Below are 13,152 nucleotides of genomic sequence, written 5' to 3' on the forward strand. Positions count from 1 at the left end.
CATAACAGATAAAGGGCTAGCATCCAAAATCTATAAAGAACTTATCAAACTCAACACCCAAAGAACAAAGAATCCAATCAAGAAATGGGCAGAGGACATGAACAGACATTTCTGCAAAGAAGACATCCAGATGGCCAACAGACACATGAAAAAGTGCTCAACATCATTCGGCATCAGGGAAATACAAATCAAAATCACAGTGAGATGCCACCTCACACCAGTCAAAATGGCTAAAATTAACCAGTCAGGAAATGATAGGTGTTGGCAAGGATACAGAGAAAAGGGAACCCTCCTACACTGTTGGTGGGAATGCAAGCTGGTACAGCCACTCTGGAAAACAGTATGGAGGTTCCTCAAAAAGTTGAAAATAGAGCTACCTATGACCCAGAAATTGCACTACTGGGTATTTACCCTAAAGATACAAATGTAGTGATCCAAAGGGTCATGTTTATAGCAGCAATGTTCACAATAACCAAACTATGGAAAGAATCTAGATGTCCATCAACAGATGAATGGATAAAGAAGAAGTGTGTGTGCGTGTGTGCATGCGTGTGTGTGTGCATGCGTGTGTGTGTGTGTGTGTGTACATATATAATGGAATATTATGCAGCCATAAAAAATGAAATCTTGCCATTTGCAATCATGTGAATCGAAACTGAGGGCATTATGCTAAGCAAAATAATTCTAACAGAGAAAGACAAATATCATATGCTCTGATATGAGGAATTTGAGAGGCAGGGTGGGGATTATGGAGGGAAGGGAGGGAAAAAAAATGAAACATGATGGGACCAGGGAGGGAGCCAAACCATAAGAGACTCTTAATCTCAGGAAACAGACTGACAGTTGCTGGAGGGGAGGGGAGGGATGGGGTGGTTGGGTGATGGACACTGGGGAGGATATGTGCTATGGTGTGTGCTGTGAATCGTGTAAGACTGATGATCCACAGACCTGCACTCCTGAAGCACATAATACATTATATGTTAATTAAAAAAAAAAGACTCACTGTCCCAACAGGCAACTCCAAAGAGAAGAGACGACACCCCTCTCTGCCCCCAGCTGCCACAATAGCCAGTGGTATGATTGGGCCAACTCCCTGTACTTAGCCTGTTTTCAGCCTCCTGGGTTTGGACTATGTGGCTAATAAGCTCTCTCTTTGCTTTAAGGGAATATAACTTTATTTTAATAAATGTTTCTAGTACATAATAGAGATATACTGGCTGGCTGTTGATGGATTCTCTGAAATGGCCCCCACAGTTTAAGGACACCTGTATCCCCAGAAAAGAATGCCATTATTCTATCAATAACAGTTGTTTATTGGTTCTAGTTGAAAGTGTTTGCACTTAAACTTAAAAATATGCACATGAATTAACTGGCATGTGCAGAGCTAATACTCGTGCTGTGTATTGAGTGTCTTCATAGCTTTGGAGAAGGGAATTCTCCTTTTGCTTGGGAAGGAAGGTACAACAAAGAACGTAGGTACAATTTAATTTGACATTAAAAAAGGCAGAAGAAGATAGATGTAGGAGTCCATTTTGAATGACCCGTATCTTATTAAAACAGGAGGGAATATAGAGAATAAGGAAGTGGAATTTTCATGTGAGTGAAAAAGGTTATCAAGAGATATTCCAAAATTAAGACCGCTAGACCAATGGTTTGTTACTGTCTTTTATTTTTTTATTTTTTCAAAGATTTTATTTATTTATTTGACAGAGAGAGATCACAAGTAGGCAGAGAGGCAGGCAGGGTGCGGGGGGAGCAGGATCCCTGCTGAGCAGAGCCCGATTCGGGGCTCGATCCCAGGACCCTGGGATCATGACCTGAGCCAAAGGCAGAGGCTCTAACCCACTAAGCCACCCAGGTGCCCCGATTACTGTCTTTTAAAGCATGTATTTATTATATGTATTTAACACACAATACAAAATACACTTAACGTATTTTACAGCACACGCAATAAAAAAGAGCAAAATCCGTCTATGTATTAGAGACTCTGATGATAGCAATAACATTTCTCTAGACCACGTTTTCACACATACAACATTAAGTTAGTAATCAAATTCTTTCACTTTTTTTTAGCTACCTAAGTAGCACACAAAATTTTAAGCTCTACAAAAGTAAATCAGTTTCTCACACCAAAAATCTAGTACAATCTCAGTTTGTTAATTTTCAGCAATATCTACTACCGCTGTTTTTAACCATCTCTGCTTTAAAACTCTCTGGATCATTCACTCTGCACCCGTACATTCTATCCAGGATTCCAGATTTACTAAAGCTTTTCTCTCTGCGTAAGATGGCTCTTTGTCACTAACTCAGTGATCTGGGCAGCCGTGACTGCTGAACCCACCAAGAAGGCCTAGAGCGCTGGACTCACCTTAGAGTGACAGACACATGACTGCCAATGTCAGGAGTTTCACACATCTAATGGAGGAATAGCTTCCGCCCTTTGATCTGCTTCTCTCCTGTGCTTCCTTCTGTGTACAAATGTCCTCAAGTCAAAACGGCCTTCCTTCCAGATCTCTTTCCCTTTCCAGCTCTCTGCCTCCATCTTAGTTCACTGCTAAGTAACTCATCTATCAATTAATAATAACAACTAACATCGAATAATAACAAATAACATCTAACAATTAATACTAACAATTAAAAGAATAGCAGTCATAGCCACACGTGTAAGCACTTTATTTGTATCTATCCATTTAGTTCCCCTGTGAAGTAGGCACTGTTACTATAAATTCTAACTTTACAGATGAAATGATGGAGCAGATTGGTTCAAAAGGCTCCAGGGGTCCCCAAAGTGAGTAGCAAGACCAAGATTCGAGCTCACGTGTCTTGACTGCGTGGCTCGTGCTCAGCCCCCCACCAAGCTGCCTCCACCTTAAAGGTTTTTGTTTTGTTTTGTTTTGTTTGTTTGTTTTTTACAAACCAAGCCAGTAACTAACATATTTTGCTCTGGCTAATGTATAATACTGACTATTGGCTAATATGGAAGATAGGATCTGACATCGGGTCTGTAAACATTCTTGTTAAATCAACAAATGTTATAGACCATTTTGGAAAAACCCAGAGAATTATCTTAATTCAGATGTGTGCCTCTCATGAAAGATAAAACAGTTTGGGGAAGTTCCCTCCAAACAGGCCCAAATAAGCAAGCCCTGAGCAGTGCTTCAGGGGGTTCTGATAGCAGTGGGTCTACAGCTGTGGCCAGGACACATTAAACATGTCCTGAGGCTAAGGCCCTGTCACACCTGGGTCCCCGGTGCACACAGCCCCACCAGCTCTCTGCCAGTCTTAGGCACTGTCTGCGGTGCTTAGCTGTAGGCTGCACTGTGGGAGGGTGAAGGCATCATTCCCGGTATTACGTCACCTACCACATCCTAGAAAATGCTTACAATCCTTTAATTCAAGCGTTAGCATTAAAAACATAAAGATAGGCCCTTTTTATAAGGGCCTAAGGTATTCTGCTTCATGCCCTGCCTCACAGCTGCTGAACATGAATTGAGAATGAGCACCTATAGCCAGTTATCGAGGAGGGAGAAAGAGGAGACGCATTGCTTTGGAATTCCAGGTTCCTCCGGGAGCACATGAGTGCAGCTCGGTGGTCAGTCTTATCCCTGGCAACCTAATGACGACTGTCATCTTCAAACCGTAAGTAGGATTCTCAGAGAGGTAAGTATTTTTAATAGTGACTTTGTTAAAAACAGGCCCAGCCACTCCGGGCCCAGAGCGTCAACGGTTCTTCCGTTCGGCTTTCCTAAAGCTCAGGACCGGGAAAGAACAGGTAGGACTTCAGATTCGACTCCATAGGGCTTGACCGTTTTTGCAGGCATCAGATAAAGAAGATTTTTCCAGAACCTTGAGTTATACGATGGAGGTTTATCAGCATTCCACTTGAGAACTCGGTGAGATTTCAAAAGCTTTAGTGATTGGGGGAAGAACGTGAAGTCTCTCACTGGTGTAAACTCAATTAAGATGACTTTAATTTTCCTTTCTACCAGCGCTTCATGGAGTCCGCTTTCAAGTTCGTACCTGACTTCATTAAACATGTAGCTTTTACTTAGGACAATGATCAGTCTTCGACTTTTTTCTATCAGTGAGTGAACTTCATCAACAACAGCTGAAAATGCAAGGTGTGGCATGGTAATTAAAGAGAACTGAAAAGGCAGACAGGAGATGAAGGTGTAATTTTGCATTTAACTCTACTTCACTAATAAGTTTTTCAAGACAAACCACTTACTCTCAACTTTTATCCACTGTTAAAAACAATCACCCCGGTAACAGCAATAATGAGCACCTGGCGCTTACTCTGTGCCAAACCCTCTTCTAGATGTTTTATGTATATCAACTCATTACAGCATCACAAGGACCCTACAAAGACGGTGTCGTTATCACCACCGTTTTACCAATGAGGAAGCCGAAGCACAGAATGGTTAAGTAACTAGACCAGAGTCCGATAGTCAGCAAATTCTAGAATCAGAATCAGGACCTAGGTGGTCTGCTTCTGGAGTCCTGTGATGCTATCTCACCTCTCGGCAGGCAGCGAGGAACACACCGAAATCTGAATTTAAAGATAAAAATATATATATCCCACCATGATTCTGGACCAGAAGTTCACAACTTTCTGTAAAGGGCCAGAGTGACTATTTCTGGTTTTATATTACCCATCTCTGCTATTTAGCTCAAAGGCAGACTGCAGACCACACACAAACAGCTCTTTGCTGTGTTTTAACAAGGCTGATAGCCTGGATTTGACCTATGGGTGATCAACTGTCAACTTCTGGGCTAGATCTCTACCCCGTCTCCAATAGAGGTTTTGACCCAAGCTATTTATAATTAAATATGTATACAGTCTTTATTTTCATTTGAAAATGAAGAAGAAACCTATTTTATCTATCTATCTATCTATCTATCTATCTATCTATATTTATTAAAAAGTAGGGTCGCCTGGGTGGTTCAGTGGGTTAGAGCCTCTGCCTTTGGCTCAGGTCATGATCTCAGGGTCCTGGGATGGAGCTCCACATCAGGCTCTCTGCTCAGCAGGGAGCCTGCTTCCTCCTCTCTCTCTCTCTGCCTGCCTCTCTGCCTACTTGTGATCTCTGTCTGTCAAATAAATAAATAAAATCTTAAAAAAAAAAGGTAGTATGTTTTCTCCTTCTAACTGGTAGTATTTTCCCTTTCTCAGTTGTAATCTAGGAGGGGGGGAAGCACAGCTATGTCTTATTTACTGCCATGTCTTCAATGCCCAGCTCAGAATTTGCCATGAGTATATGTGGGCTGACTGAGTGATGGTGGCAATAGAAATACTTATATCGCATCCTTGGTAATGCATCAGCACCCAAAGTATTCTGACACCAGATTTCAAATACTTGCTCAGGAAGACCTCAGAGAAAATACAGACATGTTACTTAATTTCTTGGCTTCGAACTGGAATTTGCTTCAATGTATGTTTTATGGTCATTTGTGTCTAGATACTAATAAAAAAACTGAACTGCATAACTAAAATCCGGCATGAATCCCCAATCGCCCTTTATTTATCCTTTTCCAACTCTCCTATCCGCTACTATAGTTTTCACACAGTGTCAACTCAATAAAGAACGAGTATTTTCTGGTAAGAATGAATGGTGTTTGTCATCCAGGGGGTCACGTGTTAAGTCAGGAACCGATCCTGTTGTATAAACTATTACCAAGAGGGGTATTTCTACTGTGGTGCATTCCTAGATAAATGTCTCAGGACAATGCCAGTTCTGGGTCTGGCTCTGAAAGTGGAATGCCCACACCCCCAAGGTTCAGAGAGCTAGGAAGCACAGTAAAGAGCCCGGGCCCCGAGAAGCCACTCTCAGAAGCAGTGTATTTGGCTTGTCTTCTCACTATTGAGTATATTGATTTAGCTGATTATTTCTGGTTTACAGGATCATGTTTATTCCTTTGTTTTTAAGCAAAACAGGATTGCCTTTCATAAGGCTACACTATTCAGCTTTTAAAAAGAAAATCTTCCCACTGGTTTTCCATCTGGTATTACTTTCTTACCTCCTCCAGGTACCACATCCCTTTCAAATATGCATAATTTATACCCAAAGTGTTTCTCCAACACCTCGGGCAGAATCTCCACAGCAAAGGTGTGCTCCTCTCCATTCTCTGGGCCACATTCTTTCAGGTAAGACACAAAAGCATCGTATGTTTTTCCATCTAGGAAATAAGGTTTACTCTTTTAATGACAGTGCAAATAAAATTTGAGTGAAAGTTGTGAAAAATGGGAGCGGAACCATCGTAAAGGAAAAAAATTAGAGTATCCTCATGTCCAAACTCATTAAATTGTACCCGTTAAATACGTGCAGTTCCTTGTACATCAATTAGAGTCCAATGAAGCCATTCATAAAAAGGATACAGAAAATTTTTTTTTGCCAGAAAACCAATTAAAAACCAAAACAAACATGTTTAAACTAGGTAACTCATAAAATCCATCAAATATGTTTTGGTTCTATGATTCTTTTTAGGCATTATTCACTCTCTCTGATTTTTTAAGTTGTCAAAAACAAAAAATAAATTCAATTATTATTAAAGACACACAAAAAAAATAGCCTCCATGAACCTCAAATGCTAATCAAGCAACCAATTAGCAAATTGTTTTTTAAGCAAGTAGATGAAGATTCTCACTGTATGACGCCATAGAGTGATGGAGAGAAATACAAGCTATTAATCCAGGAATTAAAGAAATTTAAAGGCAACAAAAGGCCAAGGAGCCCAGCTATGTCCTTGTTCCAGGAATGGAAAGCAAATCTCACCACGGCTTTCTCTTATTACCTAATCCTACCAGCATCTTAATATGTCTATACTCAAAATGACCCACTAGAAAGCGAAGACAGAAACAAAGCAGAGTGTTTACACTGGCAAGCAGGAAGAAACAATAGAGATGATTTAAACACTGGGCTATCACAACATGTGCTGTGATATTTAAAAGTAAATATGGTCCTAGATGCTAATATGAAAACTTCTGGTCTACTGAGAGATTTTCATGGATAATAACATTGGTTCCTATTTAATTCCTGATAATAAAGCGATGTTCAGAAGGCTAACGGGAAAAAGTCAAGATGAAAGTGTTACCTAAATAACAAAGACCACTGTACTAACTGGGAAACCACAAAATTATATACATGTCCTTCTTCTACCTTCAGCCGACCTATCTCAGAAGACAAAGCAAGCAAATGCAACAACTTGAAAAAATTTACAAATAACACATTAGCAGTGCGAGGCAGTGTAACAAAACACGCCAAACAAACAGAATCAGTGTGGTCAGAGACTAAAGAGTGATCTCTAGGGGACCTGCTTTCTGAGAAAAGGAAATTTTGAGTCAGGTCCTAAATGACGTAATTGATGCTAACTGGGATTGGTAGAGGAACAAGGGGAAGTGAGAGGGGAATGGTCTATCCCTGTCCCATGATAATTGATTAGATGGTACAGGGGTTGGAGTACAGCTTTACTCTTACCCATGAAAGATGAAAAATGGTTTTTCAACTATTAATTGCTTTGAAATGCCCAATTTCAAGCAATTCTCTTTTTGGTTTAGCAAATCTTGTAATATATATTACAATTTATTTTAAACTCACATAATTGAATGACTTGCTGGCTTTGACAACCGACAAAGTGAAGTGTTTAAGATAAGGTATTTAGAAACTAATAATAATGATTTTTGGGTTCTGTATAAACAAAACCCTCATGTGAATGTATATTTGGGGATTTAAGGAGTCAGGCTAGTGCTTCTCAAACTGTGTTGGGCGAATGACCATGCTTTCATTGAATTTGACTGATTTGAGTTGTTTGGTTTCTTTCATTTCCAGTACTTCAAAGACTAATACTGAAAACATTCTTGGATATTGCAGCAATATCAAATTGCTATGAAAGTTTTAGTTTTCGTACTTATGTCTCTATTTCTGGCTTTTTCATGACTGATCACAGTCACAGGTCACACTTGAAATAGAGCTGATGTAGAGCCAATCTGTAAATGTTTCTATGCACTGCCATGCTGGGAAGCAGGAAGTGTGAACTGAAAGAAATTATCTGTGAATTGGGTCAAACACAACAGAGAGGGGAAAAAAAATCTTCTTTGAAGATCAGAAAGGTATTAGTGAAAGCCCATTTTGAGATATGTTCAGGTCCATGAAAGTAGAAACCTGTTCAAAAAGACACCAAAAATAGACCTTTCAGTTATACTGTTTCTCTCCATCCCCAACACTACATACACATAATTAAGCTCAAAGCTTAATTAATCAGCTTTGTTAATTTGATATTATTAGCTAAAAGCTGTAAATGTGAATCATGAATCTAGAAAAATCCCCCAGGAACAACATGAGACTTCTTTCGTAACTTGTGGTCAAGAATATCTTTCTACTTGTGACCACAAATCTAGAAACCATGAAAGGATAAACTTGAGTACATTAAAAAAAATCTTCCATAATGATAAAAATGTGTACCTGAAACTAATATAACACTGTGTCAATTATACTTTAAGAATAATAAAAAAATCTTCCAATAAAAAAACTTCCACATATTACACTAATATAAGCAAAACCAAAAGACAAATTATAATCTGAGAACAGTATTTTCATTTCATAGTATAGACAATAGTTAGTTAACCTCCTTAAAATATAAATAGCTCTTAGAAATAAACAAGAGGGAAAAAAGGCCAAGTTTTTTGTCTATACTTTCTACTACCTTCATAGTATAGATAATAGTTAGTTAACCTCCTTAAAATATAAACAGCTCTTAGAAATAAACAAGAGAACAAAAACCCAATATAAAAATGGCAAAGGATATGAATGAGTACTTTGAGAAAGTAAATACAAATGAGCCTTAAAAAATGAAAAATTACATTCTTGCATAGTAAGTGAAATACAAATGAAAACTACACTGAGATATAACTTTACCTATCAGATTGGCACATAGCCAAAAGGTTGTGGGTAAGGCCATGCAGAAAAAGTAACCCCCATTCTTTGAAGGTGGTAGGAGTACAATAGAAGGGAGGTCAAATTGGCAATGTCTATCCAATGAACAACTGTATCTACCCTTCAATATCACCAGCAATTCCACTTTGGGAAGTTTTTCCTTCAGTTACACTGCACACAGATGAAACGATGACTCTACAAAACTCTCTGCCACATCATTTCTGTAATAACAAAATGTGAATAACTTAAAAGGCGACCAAACAAACAGGGATACATCTTCAGACATAAAACACTGTACAGGGATGCCTGGGTGGCTCAGTTGGTTAAGCGGCTGCCTTCGGCTCGGGTCATGATCCCCAGCGTCGTGGGATCGAGTCCCATATCAGGCTCCTTGCTCAGCAGGGATCCTGCTTCTCCCTCTGCCTCTGCCTGCCTCTCTGCCTACTTGTGATCTCTCTCTCTCTGTCTGTCTCTCTCTGACAAATAAATAAAATCTTTTTAAAAAAATAAAACACTGTACAACCCTAATAGGAGGCTTTATAAACTGATATGGAAGGGCATCCAAGGTATAGCAAAACAAAGAAGTTCAGAAGAGTGTACATAATTGGCCAAGAGTGGAATTTGATCCCATATCCATATTCATTTGGATATATATATACTATCAGTGGCAGATGATGTGAGAAACAGAGACATGGGAAAGGCTAACGGGTGATTTTCTACTCTTAGACTTTCTGTGTTTTGAACTGTGTCCTACACACACACACACACACACACACAAGTGCAATGGATTAGACTGATTTGTTTCAATTCAATTCAGGAATTATCTTTTTTTACTTAAGTATAGTTGACACAATTCAGCAATTATCTTGAAACATGAGGACTTCTTCAAATTACCTTTAAAAATAGAGAAAGCAGATAGAAAAATAGAGTCCTCAGGTAGAAACAGCCGTAGAGAAAAACACAGATCTAGGAAGCTAGAACCCAGGTCATTTGGCTTCTAGTTCAGGGTTCTTATAGATACTTAAGGCTGCCTCCTTTGTCAGGTTAAAATAATGAACTACAATACAATTCAATTCTATTTAGATGAAGTTTATTGACTGTGCACATTATATAAGGTGCCCAGATCGTGTGTGAATAATGACAGTCCCTGGGCACAAGCATCTCATGGGGCATTTAGGAGGACACGACATAATACATCAAACAATTAACAATTGCTTGGCAAACAAATTTGGGCAACATACAAGTAAGCACAAAAAAAGATGAGACAACGTTCATGACGGATGATCTGTTCAAACCAGTCTTCCCTGTGGAAAACCTCTCCCACACAGTAAGACAACAATATAATCAAAATGAAAGGAAGATTAATGTTTCTTTATTCGGTTTCTTAATGAAGCCACAAGATAAGAAATCCCAGTATTACGATATCTGTTACCTGTTAATGTTTCATCTTTTCCCATGAAATTTCTATAAAATAGGGCCAGGTCAACTCTATAAATGATGCCCATAATTACTAGGCATACAACCACCACTGAGATCAGAACCGCTATGATCATTCCTCTGGTGAAGACGTAGCCTGGGATGTCAACCATATCTTCTAGAAAGAAAAAGAAAACAGGAATAACTAGTGAAAGGCAGTTTACCAGTGTCCTCCAACACCACACCACAGTAGTCAGTTTTTACACTGAACATGAATCCAGGTGTCTTTCTAATACATCCCATCGATTTTGTCCACATGCCGGCCTTTGGTCCAGAGTACTGATCGTTCCACTCCAGTTTTTTAAAGATTAAAAGTGTGTACAAGGACATTCAGAGACCTGAACTGAAATCATTGTGATATAGCCTATCCCTACCTGGGGAAGGTGAGTCTCTAGGATGGTAAGATACCATGGTGAAATGCAGAGAGACCCAAACCAACGTCTTAGCTGGTATATTGCGACTGTAAGTGGAACCGCATAGTTTTGAGAGAGCAGGTGCTGAACTGAGGTCATCTGGACTCCCCACCTGGCTCTATCACTTAGTCTGTGTCCTAGGGAAAGTCACTGATGCCCTTAACTCTTAGTGTTTTCGCCATAGTATGAAGGCACTTCTGAGCAGCTACTGGGTCGATGGCCCTGGGTTGTACTGTATTGGCAGAGGACAGAGGGGGATGGCTCTGGAATGCTCCATCAGTCAGGAGACTGGTTCAAGGAAAGGAGGCCTCGGTCAATCTTTGTTGAATGAATGACCACACCCAAGGGTCCCCTGTGCCCTGTGCCCAGCTAAGGTAGGCTGGAGGCAATAGTACAATCATTATCATTGGCCTCACCCTACGCTGAGCTGCAAGCTTGCCTCCCATCGCCGTAGGCATGCCAGAGCTGCCCTGCCTGCCTCTCCTCGACACCAGCCACACATCTCTGCCTCCAGGCTGCGTCTGCTTCCTTGTTCAGGCCTCTGGTTTCTACTTGGGTTTGCAATATGATTGAGGGCCAAAGAATAGTGTTTTCATTCTCCGCACAAGATCAATGCCCAGGGGACTCCAGCAGGGGACTGAGCCCCAGGTTAGCCTAAATGCCTGTGACACAAGGTAGATCATTTCGTCTCTCGGGAGCTTGCTTCCTGGGGTGTAAAGTGAGAGAGTGGCGATCTTCAAGGGGTCTCTCAGCCACACATTCCAAGCTTCCACGACAAAACTTTCCCATACCTTTTTTCAACAAGACAAATCTTATAGTGTCCGTGCCTCCCTCGCTGGCCACAGCACAATTATATGAAAAGTTTAGATTTTTTTCATTAATATTCTCAATTCTCAATATTCTTGATGCATAAAATTTGCCATCTGGAGTCCTGTAAAAGAGGAAATAATTCTGTGATAGGCTTTGGTCATTGTCAGCAACATTACCCATGAGGGTGGAGTTGTCATGTGGAAATACTCAAAAGCAGTGGATCTGTTGGCTCCATGGAACCTTCCTTTTGTGATGGGGACTCAGGGTGTAGGCAACCATGAACCTCAACTCCTCCGGAGAGTGTCAGGGCAGACAGAAACAGCCCTCCTGAGACCACCTAGGGAATGATGCCATGTACTGTCCAGAATGAAAATGCTAGAAGGTAATGATGCTGAGTTGAAAACACAAGAAAAAAGTCTCTCAACTATTTCCCCTATTTCTCTTCTCTTAACCACTTAGCGTTCCTCCCACAGGGAGGTTTCCATGGATTGCGACAAGGAGGCAAATGGTTTGGCATAAATACAGATTCCTATCAAATTTCTCCATGCAATCCTAAAGATCACTTTTATTTTGTTCAGGATTGAAAATAAACTTAAGAATGACACTATTCGGGGCACCTGGGTGGTTCAGTCAGTTAAGTGTCTGCCTCTTGATTTCGTCTCAGGTCATGATCTCAGGGTCCTGCGATAGAGCCTTGTGTCGGGCTCTGAGCTCAGTGTGTAGCCTGCTTGAGATTCCTTCCCTTTCCATCTGCCCTTCCCCCTCCTTGCATGCTCTCTCTCTCAAATAAATAAATCTTAAAAAAATTAAAAAAGAATGACACTATTCTCAGATGTACCCACAGGCACGTGAGAAATACCAATTAAGCTGTTCAGGAAGTATCAGAAAATGACTTAGACAAACACCAGCAGCAAGTTGTCTTTCTCTTCTCAAAAGATCCACATTGTGCTGTCATTGATGCAGGGCAACAGCTCATGATATCTGCTTCCCTGCCAGTGACAACTTGGGAAAGCCCTCCCCGGGTGGCTCACTCACCTGCCACCCCCCTAGCGGCAGGTGTTTCCAGTACACGGGACATGGCACCCACCTTAGCCTTCAACTGTCTCAAACACAGGTTAGAACATACTTCTGTGCAGAAGTCACCAATCCAGGATTATCTACTGTCCAACATCAGTGAAAGACCCCGAAAGGAAGGCACAAAAGGCCAGTGGCAGAATAAAGCTCATCACCTAACTCTAAAGAAAGACCACCCGGCTCCCCTAGCTTAGCTTAAGCTCCATTTCAAATAGTTTGGTGAGTTGGTCTTCTATCCCTCCAAAGATTAGCGATAGATCACTAGATCACCGGCAGAACTCCAGTGAGGGTCCGATGCTGAGAAGACACAATGGCAAGGCATCCATGCCATTCAGTGGGACCGATGTTTACACGTCCGCTGTCGGGTGAGGCCACACACCTGACACTGTTAGGAACTCACGGACAAGTGTCAGCCAGAATTGAGAGCTGCCGGCATGATGACAAAGAAA

General features: G+C 40.7%; 1 protein-coding gene across 3 annotated transcripts in view; it reads right to left on the reverse strand.

The window, feature by feature from the left end:
* Nucleotides 1-1,791: 1,791 nt before the first annotated feature.
* IL18R1 (interleukin 18 receptor 1) overlaps nucleotides 1,792-13,152 on the reverse strand; it is a 38,110-nt gene continuing 26,749 nt past the window's right edge. For 2 of the 3 annotated variants that reach the window (XM_045981874.1, XM_045981875.1), the window contains exons 9-12: nucleotides 11,611-11,750; nucleotides 10,363-10,524; nucleotides 6,019-6,177; nucleotides 1,792-4,108 (exon numbers count right to left, since the gene is read on the reverse strand). In XM_045981874.1, the coding sequence (XP_045837830.1) occupies nucleotides 3,753-4,108; nucleotides 6,019-6,177; nucleotides 10,363-10,524; nucleotides 11,611-11,750 (817 nt within the window). In that variant the 3' untranslated portion in view covers nucleotides 1,792-3,752. The remainder of the gene's footprint in view (nucleotides 4,109-6,018; nucleotides 6,178-10,362; nucleotides 10,525-11,610; nucleotides 11,751-13,152) is intronic. The other variant, XM_045981876.1, reaches the window with a different exon arrangement.

This window comes from Meles meles, chromosome 16, assembly GCF_922984935.1.
Source record: "Meles meles chromosome 16, mMelMel3.1 paternal haplotype, whole genome shotgun sequence".
Taxonomy (NCBI): domain Eukaryota; kingdom Metazoa; phylum Chordata; class Mammalia; order Carnivora; family Mustelidae; genus Meles; species Meles meles.